Genomic DNA, 22,218 nt, shown 5'->3' with positions numbered 1-22,218 from the left:
TTACTTTTCTAATTTGTTAAAATGGGATAATAAATCTGAGTTGTAGGGTTTGTGTACAAATTAAAAAAGCTCATGCTTGTGTAACATCTGGCTTGGACCTGGGTTAGAGTTGTCAACCCAACAAGCCCAAGCCCCCTTGTGTCCTCCTGCCCTCTGCCCTCTTCCCTTGGATTAGATCATCGATAAGAGAAAGTATCCATGCTTGTGTATGTAAGTTTCACAAATAAGGAGTTATAGGGTTCTCAGGAAAGAGTCTTCTTGTGAGATCAAGAAAAAGCTCATGTAATGTCATTTGAAACAGGCCGTGGAAGACAGACTTTCAATAAGCATCGTGAGGGGAGGGACTCATGAGAGCAAAGGAAAGAAAGAGTTTTGTTCTATGATACACTTAGTCGATCTGGGTTATGGCATCGGGTAAATGAGGAGAGCTGTGGAGAACTGGGCAGGAGATGAGACAAGAAAGGATCCTGAATATCGGTATGTTCCCCAGCAGGAGGGTGGCAAGAAGGACGCTGTGATCAGCAAGACGGTTGAGGTAGTGGCTAGCAGAGGCTGGTGGCAGTGGGCTTGAGAAGCAGTTACATAGACGACGGGGACCACGGAGGGAGAAATGGAGACTGGGTAGCCAATGGGACAGGGGAAGCATTCACAGAAACCGGGAACTGGGGGTGTGCCAGGTGGTGGCAGTGACCGCCGAGAGAGAAACAGGCAGAAGCAAGGAGAGGAGAGTTTCAAGGAGAAAATAGTGAAAGCCTAAACTACTGGATAGAAGCACTAATAAATTTGGGGGGGCTGTTAGTCCTTTCTCAAGTGGTATTAGCAAATCAAAAGAGTGATTAAAAAAAAAACCAAACCCAGTCTTGTGGCCCTAAGGAAAAAGAAGCAAAGGCAATGCAATTTGCCAACTTTTAATATGTAAATACTCTCTAATGAGGCCTAATGTTTATTGGCAATAAACTTTAAAACACTTAGTTTGCCAACATACTGTCAGACTATTTCAGAAACGATGAATGGTATTTTTATTTTTTTTTCAGTCGTCAGGGCTAATTGGGATTCCATTTCATTTGTGACAGATAGATACTACACGGGTCCAGAAAGCCTCTTAATAAATTGGCACAGGATGAATATCTGCCAAGAAATGCCCCTACAGTCATGTTCTACAGTTGTCCTCACTCTCCTCCTGCAGATTCGAGTCCCCTCCTGCAGGACCTCAGGCCAGTACTGTGCCCCCAGTCTGCCAGGTCTTTTAACGAAGAACCATCCTAACACCTGTTTCCATCTTCCTGTGCATCTACACGTGATCGATCTTCTGTCTGTGCTAAATGTGGAACATGTAACTAATTATATGCCGAGCACTAACGCTATTTTGTGCTTTTATGGTATATAAACGCTCTTTTTTTTTTTTAAAGATTTTATTTATTTATTCGACAGAGATAGAGACAGCCAGCGAGAGAGGGAACACAAGCAGAGGGAGTGGGAGAGGAAGAAGCAGGCTCTCAGCAGAGGAGCCTGATGTGGGGCTCGATCCCATAAGGCCGGGATCACGCCCTGAGCCGAAGGCAGACACTTAACCGCTGTGCCACCCAGGTGCCCCTATGGTATATAAACCCTCTTATACACCTTTTAGAAGATATGCACCTTTCTAGATAACAACCAAACTTATAATTGTATAAATGTGACTCAGGGCTTGGGCTTGATAACAAATAAGTACAGAAAGCTAGCATAACACAGTATCCCCCCAAACGCCCACCATCAATGGAGTCTATTGCTGTAAAGGACTCCTATTTGATTATAATAATTTATAGGGGCACCTGGGTGGCGCAGTCAGTTCAACGTCCGACTCTCAGATTCAGCTCAGGTCTGATCTCAGGGTCTTGAGAACAAGCCCTGCATCAGGCTCTGCACCCAGTGTGGAGTCTGCTTGAGTTCCTCTCTCCCTCTTGCTCCGCTCCTCCCACCCCTGCACGCAATTTCTCTCTCACTGAAATAAACAAATCTTTAAAAAAATAATTTATATTACTAGTATACTTGGGTTCAAGTTCTGAATGACCAGGTGACCTTGACAATGATTCTCTAAAAATCAGTTTTATTCCTTAGAAAATAGAGATAAGCAAAAGTATGTCACAAGATTATTGTGAAGTGAGACAAGGCCTCTGAAGATATGATGGCATAATGCCATGCACACTTGTAGGTTCTAGAAAAAAAGAATCTTTCAGCATTCAGCTAAAACCTCGCCAAACATCTCTATCTATGCTTCTCTGTAAAGAATCTTATATTGAGGGGCGCCTGGGTAGCGCAGTTGTTAAGCGTCTGCCTTAGGCAAAGGGTGTGATCCCAGTGTTCCGGGATCGCGTCCCACATCGGGCTCCTCGGCTGGGAGCCTGCTTCTTCCTCTCCCACTCCTCTGCTGTGTTCCCTCTCTCGCTGGCTGTCTCTCTGTCACATAAATAAATAAAATCTTAAAAAAAAAAAGAATCTTATATTGACAAAGACAAAACTTGGGAACATATAGGACATTCATTTTCTCATATTTGAAAGTGTAATACATATTATATCTCAGGATGGAAACATCAAAAAGAACTCTGGCGACTTACATTGTAATAAGAGAAGGATTGCCTACAAATGCTTTCTCAGGTATTGACTTGATATTGTTGCTGTGAAATCCTCTAGAAAGAGAGGGAAACATTTTTTTAAGAAAATAACCTGTAAGGTAACATTATGTAATAGTACCCCTTCCTTGGCAATGATCAACATCTTTGCTAACCAGGGGATAAGGTTAAATTCTTCTATGCATTTTGAAGCTTATGCACTCTCTAGGAGAAAAAGAAATCACAAAGTGTCATCTTGAAAGAGGAATAGAGAATCTGAAAATAACAGTCGTGTTTAACGGAAGGAAGCTTACAATCTAATGTTATAAAAAGAAAATCCATCTGTTAATATCCAATAGATCACCACTATATAACAACAACCTGACACAGAGGGAACCATCTTTGGAGAGAGGATTATAATCACTCCTCCTGACCCCATTTGAAGGGAGAAGAAGAGAAAATTGACTTAAGGTGCTGTGAAGTAGAGATTTAAGCAATCTCCTTAGAAGGACAAGATTTCCTGAGCTGAAGGAAGGTAGTCAGTGAGTCTGTAATAACAAATGGATTCTCCTCTGCTCGTGCCAATGTTGTCTGAATGGTAGAGGGGCAGAGTCAATGCTCTCTGGGTCCCGTGTAGGTCCACGTGGGCCGGCGGCTGGATGAGGTGAGCGGCAGTCTTTGGGTTGCCTGACCAGAGACCATGAGGATCTCCCAGTTAAGCCACACGTGGGGGCTCCTGAGGGAGAAACCTCCTAAAGTCTTTTGCTTCCAAGCAAACCCCGTGGCCTACCTCCTTTAGCTGAGTGTCTCATTTCTCTTGGCCAAGAGAATAGGCTCTGTGTTTATTTCCCTTTCTGAGTCTTGGAACATTCCTTACATACGTTATTCATATTTTTAGGTACAAAGGAAAGCTAACTGAATTACAGTATGTAAAAGACAATGTATGCAACCTCAGAGCTGAAAGTCAGCTTTACTTTAGTAAAATCGTGGGTTTTTAAAAGTTAAATATGATTCACGAACTAGTTAAAGAATGCGAAATGATATATGCAAAAACATTAAGCACAGTCCGAAGCACATGCATTTTATTTCTCTAGTCCTAGACTTGCACGACCTAGAAACGTTTGTTCTTCAGAATGCTCAGCAAATAACCGAATTCCGTGACGATTTCTATAAATGTATGAAGTGTATAGATGTTGGGGGAATATAGCTTAGGAAAAGAGTATGATTTATAGAACTATGTATATTTTTCTAATATACATACCTTAGAGAAATCCATTCTAAAGATTATCTAATGTTTGTGGTGACAGAATAAATTNGATTTCTATAAATGTATGAAGTGTATAGATGTTGGGGGAATATAGCTTAGGAAAAGAGTATGATTTAGAGAACTATGTATATTTTTTCTAATATACATACCTTAGAGAAATCCATTCTAAAGATTATCTAATGTTTGTGGTGACAGAATAAATTAAAATATATTTCAAGCGTACTTAGCCATTATTTGTGCAAACTTTCAAAAATTTCTAGTCAGTCATACTATGTATAATGATCAAACGTATTTTAAAGTGAATTCACGAAGAAGAGAGTTCTCACATTAAATTTGTCCTAAATACTTACAGTTCTTTAAGGTTGGAGAGTGTCCTGATGGCAGTGGGGAACTCATCAAGATTATTATAATTTAAATCCCTGAAAAGAGGTAAATAGTATTTTCAGTTTTTCATGTAAAAATTCCTATATACGTCATTTACAGAGAAAATGAACATGTTATTCCAACGGGCCAGGGTCACCGACCAAAATTCTCCTTCCTTCTCTTCACGGAGAGAGATTTTCGTGGCTTGCTGACCACCATCATTCCACCAGTATCTGCGTTAACGTGGTCATTAGACTGCCCATGAGGAATGTCAGAGTCAAGTCTCAACGGCACTGAGGTATTTAAAAACAGGGAGGGGACAGAGAGCCACGTTAATGTCCAAGTAGGAGGGACACTTGGCTAGTTTGTTGGTGGCTTGACCAAGTAGCTCTTCACCCGGCTGGCTCACCTAGCTGTCAGCTGGTGTGTGGGCTCCTCCTGGCTCCTGAATCACATCTCCCCTCTTGTTCCCACCTTCACACTCTGACGCTTCCCCCTGCTTCTCAGAGTCTCGCCTGAGAGGGCATCTTGGAGAGGGCTGCGCCCCCTCGACTCCTGTAGAGTGCCTGGGATTCTCCCCGCCTCGGTCCGGGATGACAGACGGACGGCCTGCTTCTGGAGGGCTCTACGTGGTACAGGGAACTCTCAGGGAGCGCCTCCGGTCTAGTTTCTTCAGGGTCACAAGTAAGGATTCAGACCAGAAGTATGTTTTCCTCGGTCTGTGAGGCAAAGCTCCACGTTACCCTTCACGCACAGAGATGGCAGGCCCAAACCATTTCAACTCACTCATTTCTCTATCTGTTATGACACAAATGGCTTTTCAATTCCATGACTCAGACTAACTCCACCTTATATCTATGACTTCGTATGAAAAAGTAATTGCCTCCTAGTCTCGGGGAATGGCAGATTTCCCAGATGACGCAGAAAAACCTTTTGGTCAGGCAGTCAGATGTGGTTAGATCTTCCTCTATGGAGAAGAATTGCTTTTTAATTTTAAGAGAGATAATTTGACCGAGTTAAACATGAATCAGGATTCCTACTTGTCTGGCACAAACCACCCTTAAGTTATACTGCAGGCAGGAAACTCGTGTCTTGTGTGGACATAAATTTTCTTCCTGTTTGTAAATCTCTCCAGATGCTGTGTTTTGATTAAACGGAGGATTGGGTCCTTATAAATTACTTGGGTTTCTAGTGAGGGAAAGGAAGAGGTTGGGAGTAACCAATTTACTGATCCTCTGTAGCCCTGGGCAAGGCGAGGGGAGGGTGAGGGACAATGAGACGCTTATGAATTTGCCCTGAAATGTCTGACTCTATGGTATTTACATGAAATCCTGGGTCTTCATCTTAAACATGGGAAAGAAAAAAAAAAAAAGGAATGAAAAACTACGTAAATACCCTTCAAAGCCAATGTTGTCTTTGTTCCTCTTGTGTTGGAAAGGACTGGAAGGTGCTTTCCATTCCTAAGATCCCAAGCCCAGCCCTGTGTAGATAAGGGAGAAGTTCTAACTTTCCCAAGCAGCTCCTAAGAATGGCTTGCTTATACCATCAAGTTGACTTCAAAGTTCTGCCTGGATAAGTTCAGCTTTGGCGTCTCCTTAGGGGGATGATTCCTCCCTTGTAAGAGGAAACACAGAGTGACGGAGTAACCCGGGAAGCAGAGCTGGGAGTGCTCGCTGACCTGAGCCACCAACAACAGATGGTCCGTCAGGAAATCGTCAGACTCAGGCCTGATTAGAAGCTAAATTGACCATGTAAAAATGCTAAGCTCTGGATGCAAATGAATAATAGCTCCAAGGCCACGGGAGAGGTGGTCTTTGCTCAGAGCCACCACTGTAGATTCAGTGGCCCTGTGTGGCTTATTGTTCTTGAGCATTAAAACTATGGGGGTGAGGGAGCCACAGCTGGAACCCCACAACACTCAGGACCCCCACACCCTCATTATACCTCTCTCCCTCATCTAGGGCAGTGAAGAGCAGCTCCTCCCTTGAAATGGCTGGGGCCTGGGGAGGCCCATGAGAGCAGGAGAACTCTTCTCGTCGTGGCTCTGGGAAAGGCTCTGGGTGGTCAGCTGGCTGGACTCTATTTTTATTATAGGTACCAATTCAGATCTGAGCTTTTGACCTATTCTTTGGAAGCACTGTACGCGGGTAAACCTGGATTTCAGAGTCAAACTAGAGAAGAAGCAAATCCCAGATTCTACTGCCTAGATATGTCATGTTGGTAACATAACTTAAACATGACTAGAGCTTTCAGTGGGATGGTGATAGGGGCACTCATAGGATGGGTGTAGGATTAAGTGAAACCACGTAAGCCGAGTAGTGCAGTATTTGGGTAGAAACCTACCCAATAAATGGTAGCTAGTATTACTTTTTAGTTTTTCGAATCGCTTTAGTGTGAACCTTTGTTGTTTGCTAATGGGACGCCTGTTCATCTCAGATTAGAGAGTCCAGCATTTGCCTGGTCGGTATCCTCCCATTGGATGGGGGGAGGAGGCGGGGGGGTGGGGGTGCGGCAGACCAGACTCATGAATAGTGAGCCTGAGTGACAGTATAGAATTGATCCCTGACACAGAGTACACATTCCTAAGCAAACAGTCGCTGCTCAGTAGAGAACATCTCATTTAGCTTATAATGATTCTAACTAATCTACCACTCTTGTTAGATGAAAATAAAATCTCAGGGTTATTAGCTCTGCGTGTGTGTGTGTGTGTGTGTGTGTGTGTGTGTGTGTGTAAAATAAAGCCATCGTAAATATCTGTTTAAAGCTCAGGCAATTAACCAAACCAAACAGCAAGTTTGACTTTAAGGCTATTTTGATTCCTTCAGAATACTCATGAAAACACTGAAGAAAGGGAAACAAATAAAAGGTCAACTCACAAAGTCTCTAGGCTGTGGAGCCCATCAAAGCATTTCTTTCCCAGGGAGTGAATTCTATTGTTATGGAGATGCCTGCAGGAGAACATTACAGACAGTCATGAAGGCACACTGCTCACGGAGACTTCCGCACAGCATTCTGATTGCATAAACCCAAAGAAACTGAAAGAATGTGCTAATTATATATAAGAAATGCCTTGTTTAACTTTTTTTTTTTCAAGGCTATATGACCCATCCACTCTCACCCTAGATGATTCTATACCAATGGGTTTGAGGTATCAGGGAGTGTATAATCATAGAGGCAACATGAGTGATAAAAGTAAATTTAGGTTGTTAACCTAGCTTTCGAAGGTAGGATGCTAAGCAGAGATTCTGGCCATCATTGACCAAGGAAGGATGGAGGGAAGGTCCTAGTGTACTACACACATTTTCTATTAAAGCTGCTGGCTTATAATGGCTACATTCCCAGGGTGGGAACACAGGTTAAGAGGCAACAACAATTTTAGCCACAGAGAATGGTGATCATATTTTTTTGGCTGCCCAAGGAGGTTAGTTATATTGACTTAGTATTAACGTGTATAATTATCATCTTTGGCTCAATGGTAAATCAGTTAAGTCAGGGCCAATGAGAACAGCTGTGTACAGAACTGAAAACTGGACCAAGTCCCAAGGGATTTTTGGAAAATGGGCTTCAGGAGAAGAGGGTGAAAAAGAATAGCTGGGTCTCTGGAAATCCATTCCCTTAGGCAGAGGAAAAAATTAAAGCACACACCCAGCTTCTATCATCTTCATATGTGTGAGTCAGTAGAGAAATCTGTCAATATCACCTGAAATTTCTTAACCTTTAGACTGAGGTTTTGTTTATTTGTTTTTGCAAAGATTTTATTTATTTATTTATTATTTATTTATTTATTTAATTTGAGAGAGAGTGAGAGAGTGAGAGCAGGTGAGCAGGGGAGGAGAAGGAGAGGGAGGGGAAAAAGAGTCTTGAGCAGACCGTGTGTGGAGCTGAGTGTGGAACCAGACCTGGGGCTCGATCCCATGACCCGGAGATCTTGACCTGAGCCGAAATCAAGAGTTGGGCACCCAACAGACTGAGCCACACAGGCGCCCCAACCATGGTGTTTATTCTAATAAATCTATGTCGGTTTCATGTGAGATCTTTGTGACATTTATTGAAGGTCTTGTACATGCAACACATGGGGGATGGGGATTGAGGGGAACCTAAAAAGATGGATAGGATGCTGGCCAGCCCCCCAAGGAAGATATACTATAATACAAGAGAGAGATGGGTCATCAAGAAAATTGGAATAATTGAAGGCCGTGGTGGGCCTGTGGGTGGGCACGGAGCAAAGGGAGAAACAGGGCAGGAGAAGCCTTCCTCAAGGTTCCTCTGCAAATGCTCCTCCCAGCCTTTCAAGCAGCTGCTTTTTCCTTTACCAGCCTTGACTGACCATTATATTATACACATGGGGCATATAGCTGCACTCTTAAAGGAGACTGATTAGTTTTCAAACGATTACTTTGAGAAGCATTTTGGTTTCCTTAAAATAATGAAATCTAGAGCCATCGGGAAAAAAGCCACACAAATGCACACTCTCTCTCAATGGTTTGTCCTTACTTCTCTTGCCTTGGTAGGGGTTCAAAAAATATTTATTAAATAATAAGGGCATATTCCAATTTGACCTGAATTATAAATTATTACCAGAAATGAGGAATTTGTATTCGCTTCAGTCACTGGACTAACTGTACAGTCTGATGGTTGCCTGAATAAACATGGGCTTCCCTACGACAGAAGTCATAGTTTATCTTTGAATGCCTTGCGGTGCTTGGCACTTAGCAGGTGCTTGCTGAATGCTGATGAATTCTTTTTTCTTTTCTTTTTTTTTAATTAAGATTTTATTTATTTATTTGACAGAGAGAGACAGCAAGAGAGGGAACACAAGCAAGGGGAGTGTGAGAGNCGCTTCAGTCACTGGACTAACTGTACAGTCTGATGGTTGCCTGAATAAACACGGGCTTCCCTACGACAGAAGTCATAGTTTATCTTTGAATGCCTTGCAGTGCTTGGCACTTAGCAGGTGCTTGCTGAATGCTGATGAATTCTTTTTTCTTTTCTTTTTTTTTTAATTAAGATTTTATTTATTTATTTGACAGAGAGAGACAGCAAGAGAGGGAACACATGCAAGGGGAGTGTGAGAGGGAGAAGCAGGTTTCTTGCTGAGCAAGGACCCCGATCAGGGACTTGATCTCAGGACCCTGGGATCATGACCTGAGCCGAAGGCAGATGCTCACAGGCTGAGCCACTCAGGCGTCCCTTGAATGTGGCTGAATTCTTTAACACATGTAGAACATTCGAGAGTCACTTTGGGGAGGAGCTTGGGGGTTTTCCTCCCTGAAAATGTCCCTATTCAAGGTTTGAAGGGCCAGCACTTGAAGGCCAGCAACGTCCTGCAGTGAAAATTTAGAAAGTGTAAAAAGAGAGAGAGAAAATCAAACTTACAGAACTACCAAGCTGGAGAGGTTTCCAAATGCATAGTCTGGTATGTGGTGTATTTTGTTCAGGGCCAAGGTCATGGCCTGCAGCGCTGATAAACTTCTGAAAGCCTGGACAGGGATTTCTGTCAAGGCGTTGTCATCTAGCCACAAGTGCCTTAGGGAATGCAGGCCACTGAAACAGCTGGGCGGCACGTAGCTGATGTGGTTGGCATCCAGCCGCCTGGGGAAGAAAGCAAACAAGGATGGTAAAGAGGGCAAAGCCCAGGCAGGAGATCAGGCCGTGCAGGAAAACTCTCGATATGCTGACAAACAGGCATGAAACCGGGCTCAGGGCCCTCAGGGTGCCCAGGCATCCGGAACATCTTCCTCGCTCGTGAGTAGAACCATGGCTTCTTAGGTCCCGCTGGCCATTGAAATTCCACGGAGCTATGATTCCCTTCCAGGCTTGTGGGTAACACACCTCCACGCACAGAAGTGGCCTCCCTGAAGTACAAAGCTTCAGCGTGATGATCTTTCGGTTTTCCCCTCTGGCACCCTTTCTCCTCCCCCTCACCCCAAGCCTAATACATGCCCTTTCCTCTTTTTTTTTTTTTTTATTTGAGAGAGAGACAGAGAGAGAGCATGAGCAGGGGGAGGGGGAGAGGGACAAGCAGCCCCCCCTCAACCCTCCTCCCCCACCGTCTGCTGAGTGTGGAGTCAGTAGCAGGGCTGTATCCCAGGACCCTGGGATCATGACCTGAGCTGATGTCAGATGCTTAACCACCCGAGCCACCCAGGTGCCCCCACACCTTTGCTTTCTCTGGACGGTTCTGAACGTACAAAACCTACTCTTCTACCAATTTGCTCACTGAGCTCTGGGAAAAGGTCTTCTCGGTATTTGAAAGGAACTGAGTCATTTTAAAGGCTGTTAGAGATACACCTCAGGGAGAGGAGAGGTGGCCCCTCCCTTTGTCTCAGTACAGCGCTGATAAAAAGCCTAAAAACTGCCGGCTTTCTTGCTCATCTAACCATTTGCACTGGGCAGATACTTGTTTTTCCTGACATTTTAAACGAATAATAAATTAGCATCTTTCCCAGCTTTTGCTTCTTTCCTCCACACACCTTTCTTTCTTTCTTTTTTTTTTTTTTGTTAAGTGAGGAAATACATCTAAATATAGGTCCGGGTTATGAGACGTTGCCACTTCGGAGCCAGCAGAGGGAGTGCAATGCACTTTTTTCGCCCCGTCCCACAGAAACAGTGGCTGCAATGAGGAGGCCTGAACTGTCCTTAGTGGAAATTGCAGTTTTCTGTAAGGTGCATGAACGACAGAACCCCCAGCACCCAGCTATACTTCCGATAGCCCTCACTCCTTTTCCAGTCTGTTCTTAAGGCTCACACATTTGTTTGCATTTTCAAAGCCAGGATTTAAAAAAAGGAGGGTTGCACTTTAAGCGGTCCCTGTCTGAGGAAGGATTAGAAAATCACGAGTGGATTTTGGAAAATGTTTTGGGGAGCATGGAAGACTAAACATATGCAGGAAGTGCACCAGGGGCATGGAATCAACCCTTTCCAACCAAATTTAAACAATTTAGAAATAGAATTCTCTGCGGTCGGGCGCTCATTAATCTCTTTGGAAAGCAGCTTTCTGGCTTTTGGTCACAGAATGTCACTTCACCTGTCCTCTGTCTCCTACTTCTATTGACTGCATGGGGACAAGTGATGCCTTCAAGGCCCAGGACCAGGTTTTGATAGTAACTGAGATAACGTCACTTGGAATGAATTTTACGAGTTCGGTGTCTGAGCCACTCACAATTAAATGTCCAGCAGGGCGACAATTTTTGTAGGCAGCAGAAACACAGATTGGGACTATCTCAAGGTTCTGTCAATCAACGGAACCGACAATGTTCAGGAAAACTCAGCGCTGCCTCTTTCCTGCTGTGCCAGCGACCCCACGTTCGGCCCAGGCTCCAATGTAACTTCATCAGGGGTGAGGAGCTCATGGCTTTCCTGTGACCAGAAGTGAAGCACGTGCGTCAACTCTCCTTAACGACGGCACGGGTTAAAGAATGAAGACTTTATTTAAATAATATGAACTTCCCGTTAGAGGTGACACGTTGTGTGATTAGTGCCAGTTGCTTATGTAATAAAACAACACGGGGCTTCTAAGGGTCCTGAAGATGACTCATCTTCAACGGTACACACGCTGGAGCCCATTTACAGAAGAGGCTCTCTCAGCACTGAGGCTGATGCTTGTCTTCTTTGATACCTAAGTTCCCGCTAATGTCACTGCTGGGTCTTGAAGTGACCTTGGTCTGTTTTCAATGTTAATAAATCCATTTCTCTGGATAAATGAATTTATGAAAAAAAGTAATTTATGATTTATGATTCCGGAATCACTTTTTTTTTGTCCTGGAAAAAAGAAGGTAGCCTGCCCTCCACACAATTTGCTGTCTGAAGTGAAATGAGTAAGACAGGGCACTTCTGCACAGTCCTATCACTTCCTATCCTAATACCCCAGACCCCACGCTTGGGTATCCTGAGCGCGGCACTAAAACGCATCTCTGCCTCAATGGTTCCCTCATCTAAGAAGCTCCCGATAAACCAGACTCGCTCTAAACGCAGTATTCTTTAGTCCACGTCCACCTGCCTCAGTGGTCCAAACCTAACTCAGAGACTGGAATACTGTTCAGAGTCAGAGGCTTTATCTGACTTAATCTTAACAGAAGATCGGAAGGCTAAACCGGAGTATGGAAGTAATTATCCAGCCACTCGTACAGGTGGTTCCCACAGAACAAGGTTAAGACTGTGGACAAAGCAGCTGGCAGGGGACAAGTTGTGCCTATTCAGTGAGTAAACAAAGAGCTCATATTATGTCAATCCAGTCTTTTGGGGCAGCGGGGCATTTTCTATTCACAGGCTTGGAAAATGCAATATTTAAGTAGTGGTGTATAAGAAAAACATCACTACAGAGTACACAAAAACACACATGAAAATGCGGTTCTAGAATATTATCAGGGACAACAAAAATAACCACATTATGTGGTTCCACTTTTTTAACTGTTTCTTTGTTATCATTTCTATTTCATACCAAGTCACAAATGGTGCGTGCACATGCTTGCGCTCACGTGTGCGTGTGCACGCCCGTGTGTAGGCAGCTTAGAATCTGAATTAGTGCAGAGATTTGGGATGAGAAATGTCAGGTCCAAGTCAGTATATAGTAGCTGTGTGACCATGGCCAAGTCAACAGACCTCAGCCTTCACACCTGTAAAATGGGGGTAACACTTCTCTATTTTATAAGATTGTTTTACGATACGATCAAAGGAATGAATATAACAAACTACAAATCACCTTCATGATTTAAAATTATTATTACTTGAGGCTGGTTAACATTTTGTATTTTTGTTTTTTTGACTTTCAGAAAAAAAGAAGTAAACTCAAACTTCGCCTGAGTCAAAAGTTGGCTAAAAGGAGTACTACGTTGTCGGTGAATTTTGGTTCTGAAAAATGCTACTTCTTTCATCCCTCACGACAGAAATAACTAAGAGGTGTCTGCAGTTAGACTGACTGGAAGTTACCCTTACTTTTCAGCCTTCAGCATCACAATTACATGAGTGTGCCTGCATGTGCGCATCTAGGATCCCGAAAAGTTTGTTCCCGGTTACATTACTGAATAGAACATCTTGTCTTTATTCTGAAGGCAAAGGAGAAGCAGTGACATGGGACAGACAGCACATTCTCAGAGACAATTCCTACCGGTGATCTTGGCATTTAAGTGTCTAACCCTAATGTGGCAGAAGTTGCACAAAACCTGCACACTGTTAGGGGGAGCAAAATAAACCACTAACAATGGGAGTGGCCCCCTCGCCTTTTAGATATTAAACCTCTTAATTATGATCTTGAAAGGCATTCTGCAAAGTAATCACCATATAGAAAATGGCACCCATCTTATGCTCCTTCCGTGACTTGTAACTTAGAGCAAACTGACAGAGATTTTACCCTACTTTCTACGTCATACACCGCTTACATCATGGGCAGAGGGTAACTGGAAAGTGCACTTAAGTAGAAAAAGTAAGACACATTGAGTCAAGAGTCTGTCAGTTATTAATTCTGAGATTTGGAGGCACATGAATTAATTTCTCTGAGGGTGCATTTTCGTATCTGTAAAACAGAATCGTATCACAGAATTGCCATGGGAATTAAATGAGAAAACACATCTGCAAGTGTCTTGTGAACAATAAAGCACTCTACAAATGATAGGTGTTATTACTTGAGAAAAATCTTCACATTTAGGAAGTGATATCATTCCTCTCCCTGCCCCTGACGAAAGTTTCTTTAATTTTTCCTGAGGGTCCTTAGCCCTTTGTAATTTCAAATCTCTCTAACAGAGATTGACATTTTTTGAGGGGGTCATATGGGCTGGCAGGACTGCTGACTTTCTCCTCACCGTAATCCTTCATATGTAAGTACAGTAGCTACCAGGAGTGTTTAGGCCAGCAAAGGTCCAAAAAGGCCCCAAAGACTAACATGGCTGAGGAAAACTATGACATCACCTGGTCCAAGAAGCGAATTTTCATCAAGTAGGAGTCTGGGCAGGGTTACCTCGAGGACTACCACCGATGAGAAATGGTTCTGTCATGACTTTGGGGCACATGCTGAAATAAGTCCCTCTCTGGAGGGAGGGCTTGAGGTTGGAGGACTGCATAATTACCAAAGGGATTCTGCTGCACAAAGTGCTTGGCCAACGGGACTGTCCCTCATGGACCTGGGGATGTCTCTCCTCACCACTGGAAACTTGTCAGGGCCATCCAGGTCACCCTGACAGGCTTCGATACTTTTGAGTATCCAAGGTACGCACTTAGAGTCTGGATAGCTATGCTCAGAAGATTTCTGGGTTATCTACCTATGAGCCATGTCCCATTCTCCTCCAAATCATCTTCAAAATCTGCATCAAATTGTTTCTCTGGGGTGGGTACCCTGATAATAGCTGTGCTGTAGAAAGCTCTCTCTGAGAGCAACGTGCAGAGGGACTGGTGGGAAAGTAAGCGACCAGGGCAGCTGCAGTCAGGAGGGTGAGAAAAGACGAGACCCTGAAACAAGTGTGGAAATGGACAGGAAGGCCCGATATGAGGATTGCTAAATAAGTGGGCCCAACAGAAGGTGGTAACTTGTCAGCTGTGGCCACAGGGGGGAGGCAAGGAACTGATGGTGGCTCCAGGTTCCATCCTGGGCGACTGGGCAGATGGGGACCATGCAAGAGCGGAGATGAATGTTACCCAGTATTATGTAAACTAAAAACAAAGTAAAACTGCCTGTTCGCTGTGACTGCAGTTCTGCAGTATTAGTGTGTCCTTTGTGATGAGGACGTAGACGGTAACAGGCAAAAACAATCAATCTTTAATGTCAGGCAATGGCAAAAAACAAAAATAAAACAACCCCCCCCCAAACTTAGAAAGCTCATTTTCTTACCTACTGTCTAAAGATTTTTTCCATAATATTTTCATGTGTAAAAGCTTAATTTTACATGTTTTCTCTTTTAGCAGAAACATTTTGCCAACCTGTTCCATACTCCTGAAAGGAATTTTTGATTTATAATGGCATTATTGCAGGGATTAGAGAAGCTATGAGATCATTCTTGCTATTGTTTTTCCAGAAAAAGGCCCTTTACATATATCTCATATATGATACCTTGCCAATGTATCACACAGACTTGTATCTTTGTTTGAGAATGTCTTTGATAAGCCATTCACTACAAGGAAGAAAGCGTTAGTCAAAAGATAAGCCATAGATCTTGGCTAATTCCCTATCTGAGATGACCGTAATGATGTCAATTATTAACATAGATGACTTGAGAAAAAAAAAGTCAAAGGTGTGAAGAATGTTGCAGCTGCAGGTATAATATAATTTATGGGGATTCTTTCAGTAAACAGCATTATGAAGTATAGCATTTTCATCGCTGACATTTCTGTTTTATATTTGGATGAGCATTTTTTCTTTATAAATTTTAAAGAAATGATCAACTTGCTTGTACATACATTTATACATCTTGTAAGACCATTTTGAACAATTCATGAAGAGTCAAAAGAGCACCATCATTTAGTTCATTTATAAAACTTTGAAAAATGAAAGCATATTCAATTATTATCTTGCTTTGGCTGTGAAATGAAAACCACGTCCTTCCAAGCTTGCATGTAATACAGTTTGACAAGGTATCTGAAGCATTTGTTAAGGTGACATTTTACTGCTTGGCAATTGCATTGCACTGGAAGCAGGGGATCACTGGAAATGGAATTTCTCAGATTATAATAATACTATTGGGATAGAATTTAATCTATATGCATTCTTTTTTTTTTTTTAAGATTTTATTTATTCATTTGACAGAGATAGAGACAGCCAGCGAGAGAGGGAACACAAGCAGGGGGAGTGGGAGAGGAAGAAGCAGGCTCCCAGTGGAGCAGGGAGCCTGATGTGGGGCTTGATCCCAGAACGCCAGGGTCATGCCCTGAGCCGAAGGCAGACAGATGCTTAATGACTGAGCCACCCAGGCGGCCCTATATGCTTTCTTATAGATTGGATTCAGGCTGATTTACAGGAATTCTTCATAATCATATGAGTCATTTTTATTGTTATTATTGTTATTTAATGTTCATGGAGTGGCCACAGTGTGGGATTCTACCGTTTAATGAAACGTCCCATCCATATGCTAGGAAGACATGAAGCGTATGAATTCATCTAAGCAGTGTGATTGTTTACGTGAGAATTTCTGCTTCTGCCTTTCTGTTCTCCATCTTATTCATTGGTAAACTTCATATAAACCAGGAGGAAGAATTCTTGCCTTAACCTTACCTCTGAAAAGGTGACACAGTGTTTTCATCTCTGCAGCGTGGGGAGAGATCAATTCTACAGGCTCGCCGAAGAACAGTAGTTCAGAGCCTAGTCAGTGGGCTTGACTAACAGCTACGTGAACGAAACCTCTGTCCCTCCAGCATCATTGGAGAGTGCAAGACTTCAGTGAGAAATATATTTTAAAATCAATTTACCTGACATCACTCAGTTTCTCAGAGGTCATTGCTGCTGTGAATTTTGAAACAGGGAGATGAGTAACATAAGCATTGACTTCTTCAGTTTCATGTTTCTCCATAGAAAACAACGGGCTTTTTTTTTTTTTTTGGCCAAAGGCACCATTTGTCCCCCAAGTACCATCAGGGTTTGAAATCTGGGGCTCATTTTTTTGAATCTTCCATAGCCTTCCAGCCAATCATTCACCAAGTCCTCTCTACTTATCTTTATCTCCAAAACTCTCCACTTCCACTGTCTAGTTAAGTCTCTTATCTCTTAACACCTGCATTACTGCAACAGTCTGTGAGCTGATCCTTTTGCCTTTGATCTCTTATCTCTTCAATTAATCCTGCAGACTGCTGCCAGATTAATCTCCCTCCAACTGCGCTCTGTGTCATTCCCCTGGTAGGAATCCATGGTTCTGCCACATCACCGTCCCTTCAAACCCAAACTTCCCATCTGATACTCAAAGTTCACCATCCACCTTATCTAGCCACACTTTCCTCTTATTTCTCGGTCCCAGTCAAGCTGTCTCTTCTTAGCTCCTTCCCACAGGACTTCTGGGCCTTGCATTCACGAGCATCTCCTGCTTCCTGCCTGTCTGAATCTCATCAACCCTACAGGACTTAGCATTATGGTTCTTCCCTGAACCCTACTCCTTTAAAAAAAAATTACTATTGCGGTAATAGTTGACAGACAATGCAATATTAGTTTCAGGTGTACGACATAGTGATTTAACAGTTCTACACACTACTCAATGCTCACCATAGTAAGTTGTAGTCACCATCTGTCACCATACCACGTTATTACAATATTACTGATTACATTTCCTACACTGTACTTTTCACCTCCGTGACTTATTTATTTTACAACTGGAAATTTGTCCCTCTTAATCCCTTTCACTTATTTTGCCCATCCCCACCCCTACCAAACGCCCCCCCCCCCGGCCATCTGGCAACCACCAGTTTGCCCTGAACTCTAGAATTCTTAGAGCGAGAGTCCTCAGCTAAGACAATGGAAAACTAAATCTTGCAGACAGATTGACTCCAAAATCCCTGAAGAAACCATTGGGGTCCAACTCTCAGCTCAGGAAGGGCTGGTGGGAAAAAGCCAGGCACAGAGATAAGAGTTTGGAGCCAGAGAGATCAGTGAATATGGGCTACAGTCAAACTGGGGGAGATAAGCTGTTCCCGAGCAGATGTCAGTAAATTGAATAACTATTTCTTGAGTGTGTTTTCTGCAGGTCTTGCTCCTGGTGCTGGAGAGCTAACAAAGCTAACAGCAAACCAGGTAGACATGGAGACTGTTTCCTGAACACGTTGATCCCACATTTATGGAGCATGTTTTCTAACGTGTAGTCAGACAATCAAATCATTACAATGAGGTGTCAGGTGAAGGGAAATGTATGGTAGGAGGACCTAACCTAAATTCTACTTTTCTTTGAGATCCAGCTCTAGATTTCAAGCTGTCTATGTGACACTTCTTAGTTCGTTCCTCCATAAACACACACGTTCAAGACCAAACTCATTATGTCCCCCCTATTTTCCCCAGTTGTAGCCCTCTCTCTTGTCTCAGTGATGGGCTTCATTAAGCACACGGTTATAGAAACCAGAAATGAAGGAATCGTCCTTGACACCTCCTCCTCCTTCTTTCTTCATCACCAATTCATTACCAAATACCGGTAACTTCATCTAAAGATTTCTCAAATCCATTTCCCTTTCACCATCTCCACTGACCCAATCCTGACAAAGCTCTCCTTTCTCTCCTAGACTCTTCCAGTAACACAGATCAGATCATGCCCTTTCCTGCCTAAACTCCTCCAGTGGATTCCCACTGCTTTTACGATGAAGACTAAAATCCTTGGCATGTCCCGAATGGCTTTCAAGGTGCCTGACCCCACCTGCCTTGCTAAACTCCTCTTGGGCTTCTTCCACACTCTCTCTTCCTGCTTCAGCCGCACGGACCTTGTTTCTGTTCCCTGATGGACTAACCTCCTGCCTCTCTCCCCTATCCAATACAAGGTGGTGCAACCTACTTTCCTCGTCTCGAATGTTCTTCCCTCTTGTCTTTGTCTAATCAACTTTCACCTTTGCAATAGGGACAAGACTTTTCTTACACAGTTTCCTTATCCAGAAAGTGGAGACAAATCCTAGCTCACAGGTAATGAGGGAACAGACAACCGAATGCATACGGAAACACTACAAAAAGGCTGACGGGCCCACTCTTTAATAATACTGTTCTCTTCCCTTCTTCAACTTATTTACTTCTGTCCTGCAGCGTTACTAGTTTCTTTCTCTTTGTAAACCTTCACAACATAGGTCTAGAGGGAAGGTGGGGTTCTGTCAGGCTCCTTTCCCTCACATTAGTGCACCTGCTGTGTGCCCATTCTCAGCTGTGGATTTTGGAGGGGGGCAAGATAGCGTGGTGGTAACATGGGCAGATTTTGGAGCTAAAAAGACCAGAGCTCTTCTCCCAGACTCATCTCTAGCCTGACTGACTCCATTACTAGCCCTATGACCTTGAGGAGGTCATCGAAACTCTTTGAGCTCTTTGCCTCCTCCTCACCGAAGAAAGGATCATCTCAGCCTCGGGAGGCTGCTTTGAAGATGCAGGGAACTTTCTAGGCAAAAGGGCTTCATAAATAGCAGGGGCTGCTGCTTTTATAACCACAGGCGTTTAACACCTCGGTGTTTCTGATTTCGTCCTGGCTGTGTTCCCACGCTTTACTGCTTCGTCATGCGCCTTTTTACAGCCCCTTCCAGACATCACCTACCCCGAAGAGGGGGAAATGTTTTGCCCTCTTCACAATGAACCTTCCCATCGGTGTCACCCCTTTAGCTTCTCCCAAGAGCTTAACCTACTTTCCAAAGGGAACCTTCGTTTCTCATCACAAAACTGAGAAAAGTGGTATTTGACTTCTCAGGGACAACACCTACGTTCCCGCTTATTTATCTACCTGATAGGACTGTCCCTATATGGGGTTTGATCAGGGTGCTGGCAGATAACCTGCTGTAAGAAACCCTCGTGCAGGGGTCTGGCATTAAGTATTCACGTTTTCTTTCATATACGATTCTGAGGACTGTGCTCTGACTTGCTATAAACATTGCATGGGAAGGACTTTACCTTTGAAAATAGTTTTTGTCTCCTGTTTAAATGGGGGGAGGGAGACAAGGAAAACTTCTCCTCATAACAATTCATTGGGTACCGCTTTGCACATGGTTCTATGAAGTGAACTCCTAACAGTGCAACAGACAAAACACTTGGCCTCTAGACCGTCTAAGTCCACTTCATTCCAAGGCATACTTGATATGCTGGCACTTGGTGAAAAAACATGCTAAACCAAATTTTTATTTATCGAACATGCATTTTCATTGTGTAAGCTTGTAATTTCTCTTTCCGGAGACTCTTTTAGTGAAAGGGATAACGTCACTAATACCAAAACCATTGTTTTTTTTTTTTTTTAACCCCTTTGATCTTTTAAACTTATCCTCTTGGTTACCTCATTCTGCTTTCTTTTTGTCTGCTTACACCACCTTGTCTTTTGTTACTTCCTTCCCATTCTTTGTCTAAGGTCTGAAATCGAATAGGCTCCTGGATATTAGAGGGATAAAACTGGCTGGTTCTAGGCTTGCCTGACTTTCTGCTCAGCACTATGAGTCCTGCCTCTTCCTCCTCATCTTCCTCTCGCTTACTCTCTTTTAGGACTGTTATCAGCAAAACCCCACAATGAATGAAGTTACTAACATTTCCCAGGGTTCAGGGCTGGAGTCCGCAGCCCTGACGCTGAGATCACAAGATGCGCGGGCAGATCCTGTTCCAGGCAGGAGTTTTATGCTCTTCTTCGGTTTTAAAACAATGTCTTTTACTCTGAAGATGAACATCAGCTGATTGGAGAATAGAGACAACACTAAAGATACAACTAATTCTCTTATTTTCTATGTACCAACCCAACTGGTTTCTCTAGTGCAAACTTGGAATGAAAACTAACATGTATACAATAATACTGGACAAACATGAATACATCATTCTCTTTGATCACCTTGGACTTCACTGATAACAGTGAGATGACTGAACGTCATTAACGACTGTCCACAAATGAAGCAGTGATTTTTTTTTCAGAGACCGATTTCTTAACTACAAATACAAAGGTGTGAAGGCATGGGAGGGTTAAGTTTCCAGCCTCCATCAAATCACTGTAATCTGAACCCGATCCTCAAATGACTATTATGCCAAAAGTTTCTTGGTGAAATACAACTCATTGTGAATTCTGATTACATTTCCTATTCCCTTCCCAAAAAACAGAAAGGAAATTAAGTTATATTTGATTACATTACAAAAAAGCCAACTGGTGTCTGGGCAGTCATTACCGTGTCAGGAGCAAATGGACACACTGTACAGGGGCAGGCTCTGGGCTACCGGGCTCTGGCACACGGGCTTGACCTCCTGCTGTTTATGTAAGCGACTTGTAAGCATCACGAGAGAATTACAAGAACACAAATGTGCCTATTTAATGTGTTTTCATTACGAACAAAGCCAAATAACTTTTGTTTATATAAAATAAATGAAAATTGCATCTCTTGAAACAAGAGTCCAATTCGTTCCTTGCTCACAGCAATGTTACCAATTTTAGCCTATAAAGTTTCTTAAACTATAGTCAATGCAGCCAAATCAATATGGTGGAGCAAAGTATACCTAAGAGCTATTTCAGTAGTTATCAGCCACTTTTGGTTTGTAGACCACTTGCTAGTGTCATAGAACAATAAAAATGTTCATTTCTCAAATGCAGTGGCCACACCAATCCCCTGAGGGTTTTGTTCAAATGAAGGTTTTGATTAAGGGGGACAGAGATGAGGCCCAGCGCTCCGGAGGTCTCAGGGGTGCCGGTGCTGGGATGAACACATTTGGATCGCAGGATAACACACAGCGTGTGGTCTCCTATCTTTATCGGCCCCAGGCTGTCCATAGAATTAATAGGCAGAAGTGAGCTATTTCAATTAAACACAAGCAATGCAACTGCTGACTCTTATTTCATATTCTAAAAACATTATGAGTTCATCCTGGAATGCAAAGTTTGGATCTTATGATTTCAGGTTTGAAAATGGTTTAGGAGAGTATCTGCCCAACACCCGCAGGAATGCTGCAGGACACTGGTCTTCCCAATTCTCATTTAAAAAGCACTTCATGTTATGATCGAACCAGTTAGAAAACACTTGGAGGGTGAAGCCTCAGGCTTCGGGCCTCTCCGGATGATTCCTCTTTGCATTCAGGGTTGAGAAGCCCCCCCTTGGAAATGACAAGGCCAGGCAGGCACAGGGCTGATGCGCTCACGGCTCCCGTGGAGTGCCGAGCGCCGCTTAGAGTGCAAATGTATAACGCAAGGAAAAGAACCAAGCGAAGAGAAATTGAGTGACTTCCGGAGAGAGAAAAAAGAGGAACCGTGAGCAGAAGGGCTGAAGGACAGGCTAAGGGCTTGACTGGAGTGCAAGAAGAGCCTTGGGACTGAGCGGAGGCCTGCCGGGTGCGGGTGCGGGCAGCACGGAGAAGACAGGTGTCAATCTCTTTGTTATTCACATCTACAGGGAAGCAGCTCG

At 43.4% G+C, this 22,218-nt stretch overlaps 1 protein-coding gene across 3 annotated transcripts in view; it reads right to left on the bottom strand.

Moving 5' to 3' along the window:
• Positions 1–22,218, bottom strand: part of LGR5 (leucine rich repeat containing G protein-coupled receptor 5) — a 126,770-nt gene that overhangs the window by 19,435 nt on the left and 85,117 nt on the right. For 2 of the 3 annotated variants that reach the window (XM_002915612.4, XM_034644123.1), the window contains 4 exons: positions 9,595–9,810; positions 7,095–7,166; positions 4,206–4,274; positions 2,595–2,666 (listed from right to left, as the gene is read on the bottom strand). In XM_002915612.4, the coding sequence (XP_002915658.2) occupies positions 2,595–2,666; positions 4,206–4,274; positions 7,095–7,166; positions 9,595–9,810 (429 nt within the window). The remainder of the gene's footprint in view (positions 1–2,594; positions 2,667–4,205; positions 4,275–7,094; positions 7,167–9,594; positions 9,811–22,218) is intronic. The other variant, XM_034644122.1, reaches the window with a different exon arrangement.

This window comes from Ailuropoda melanoleuca, chromosome 15 (assembly GCF_002007445.2).
Source record: "Ailuropoda melanoleuca isolate Jingjing chromosome 15, ASM200744v2, whole genome shotgun sequence".
NCBI classification, from domain to species: Eukaryota; Metazoa; Chordata; class Mammalia; order Carnivora; family Ursidae; genus Ailuropoda; species Ailuropoda melanoleuca.
This window is presented reverse-complemented; position numbering and strand designations above follow the sequence as displayed.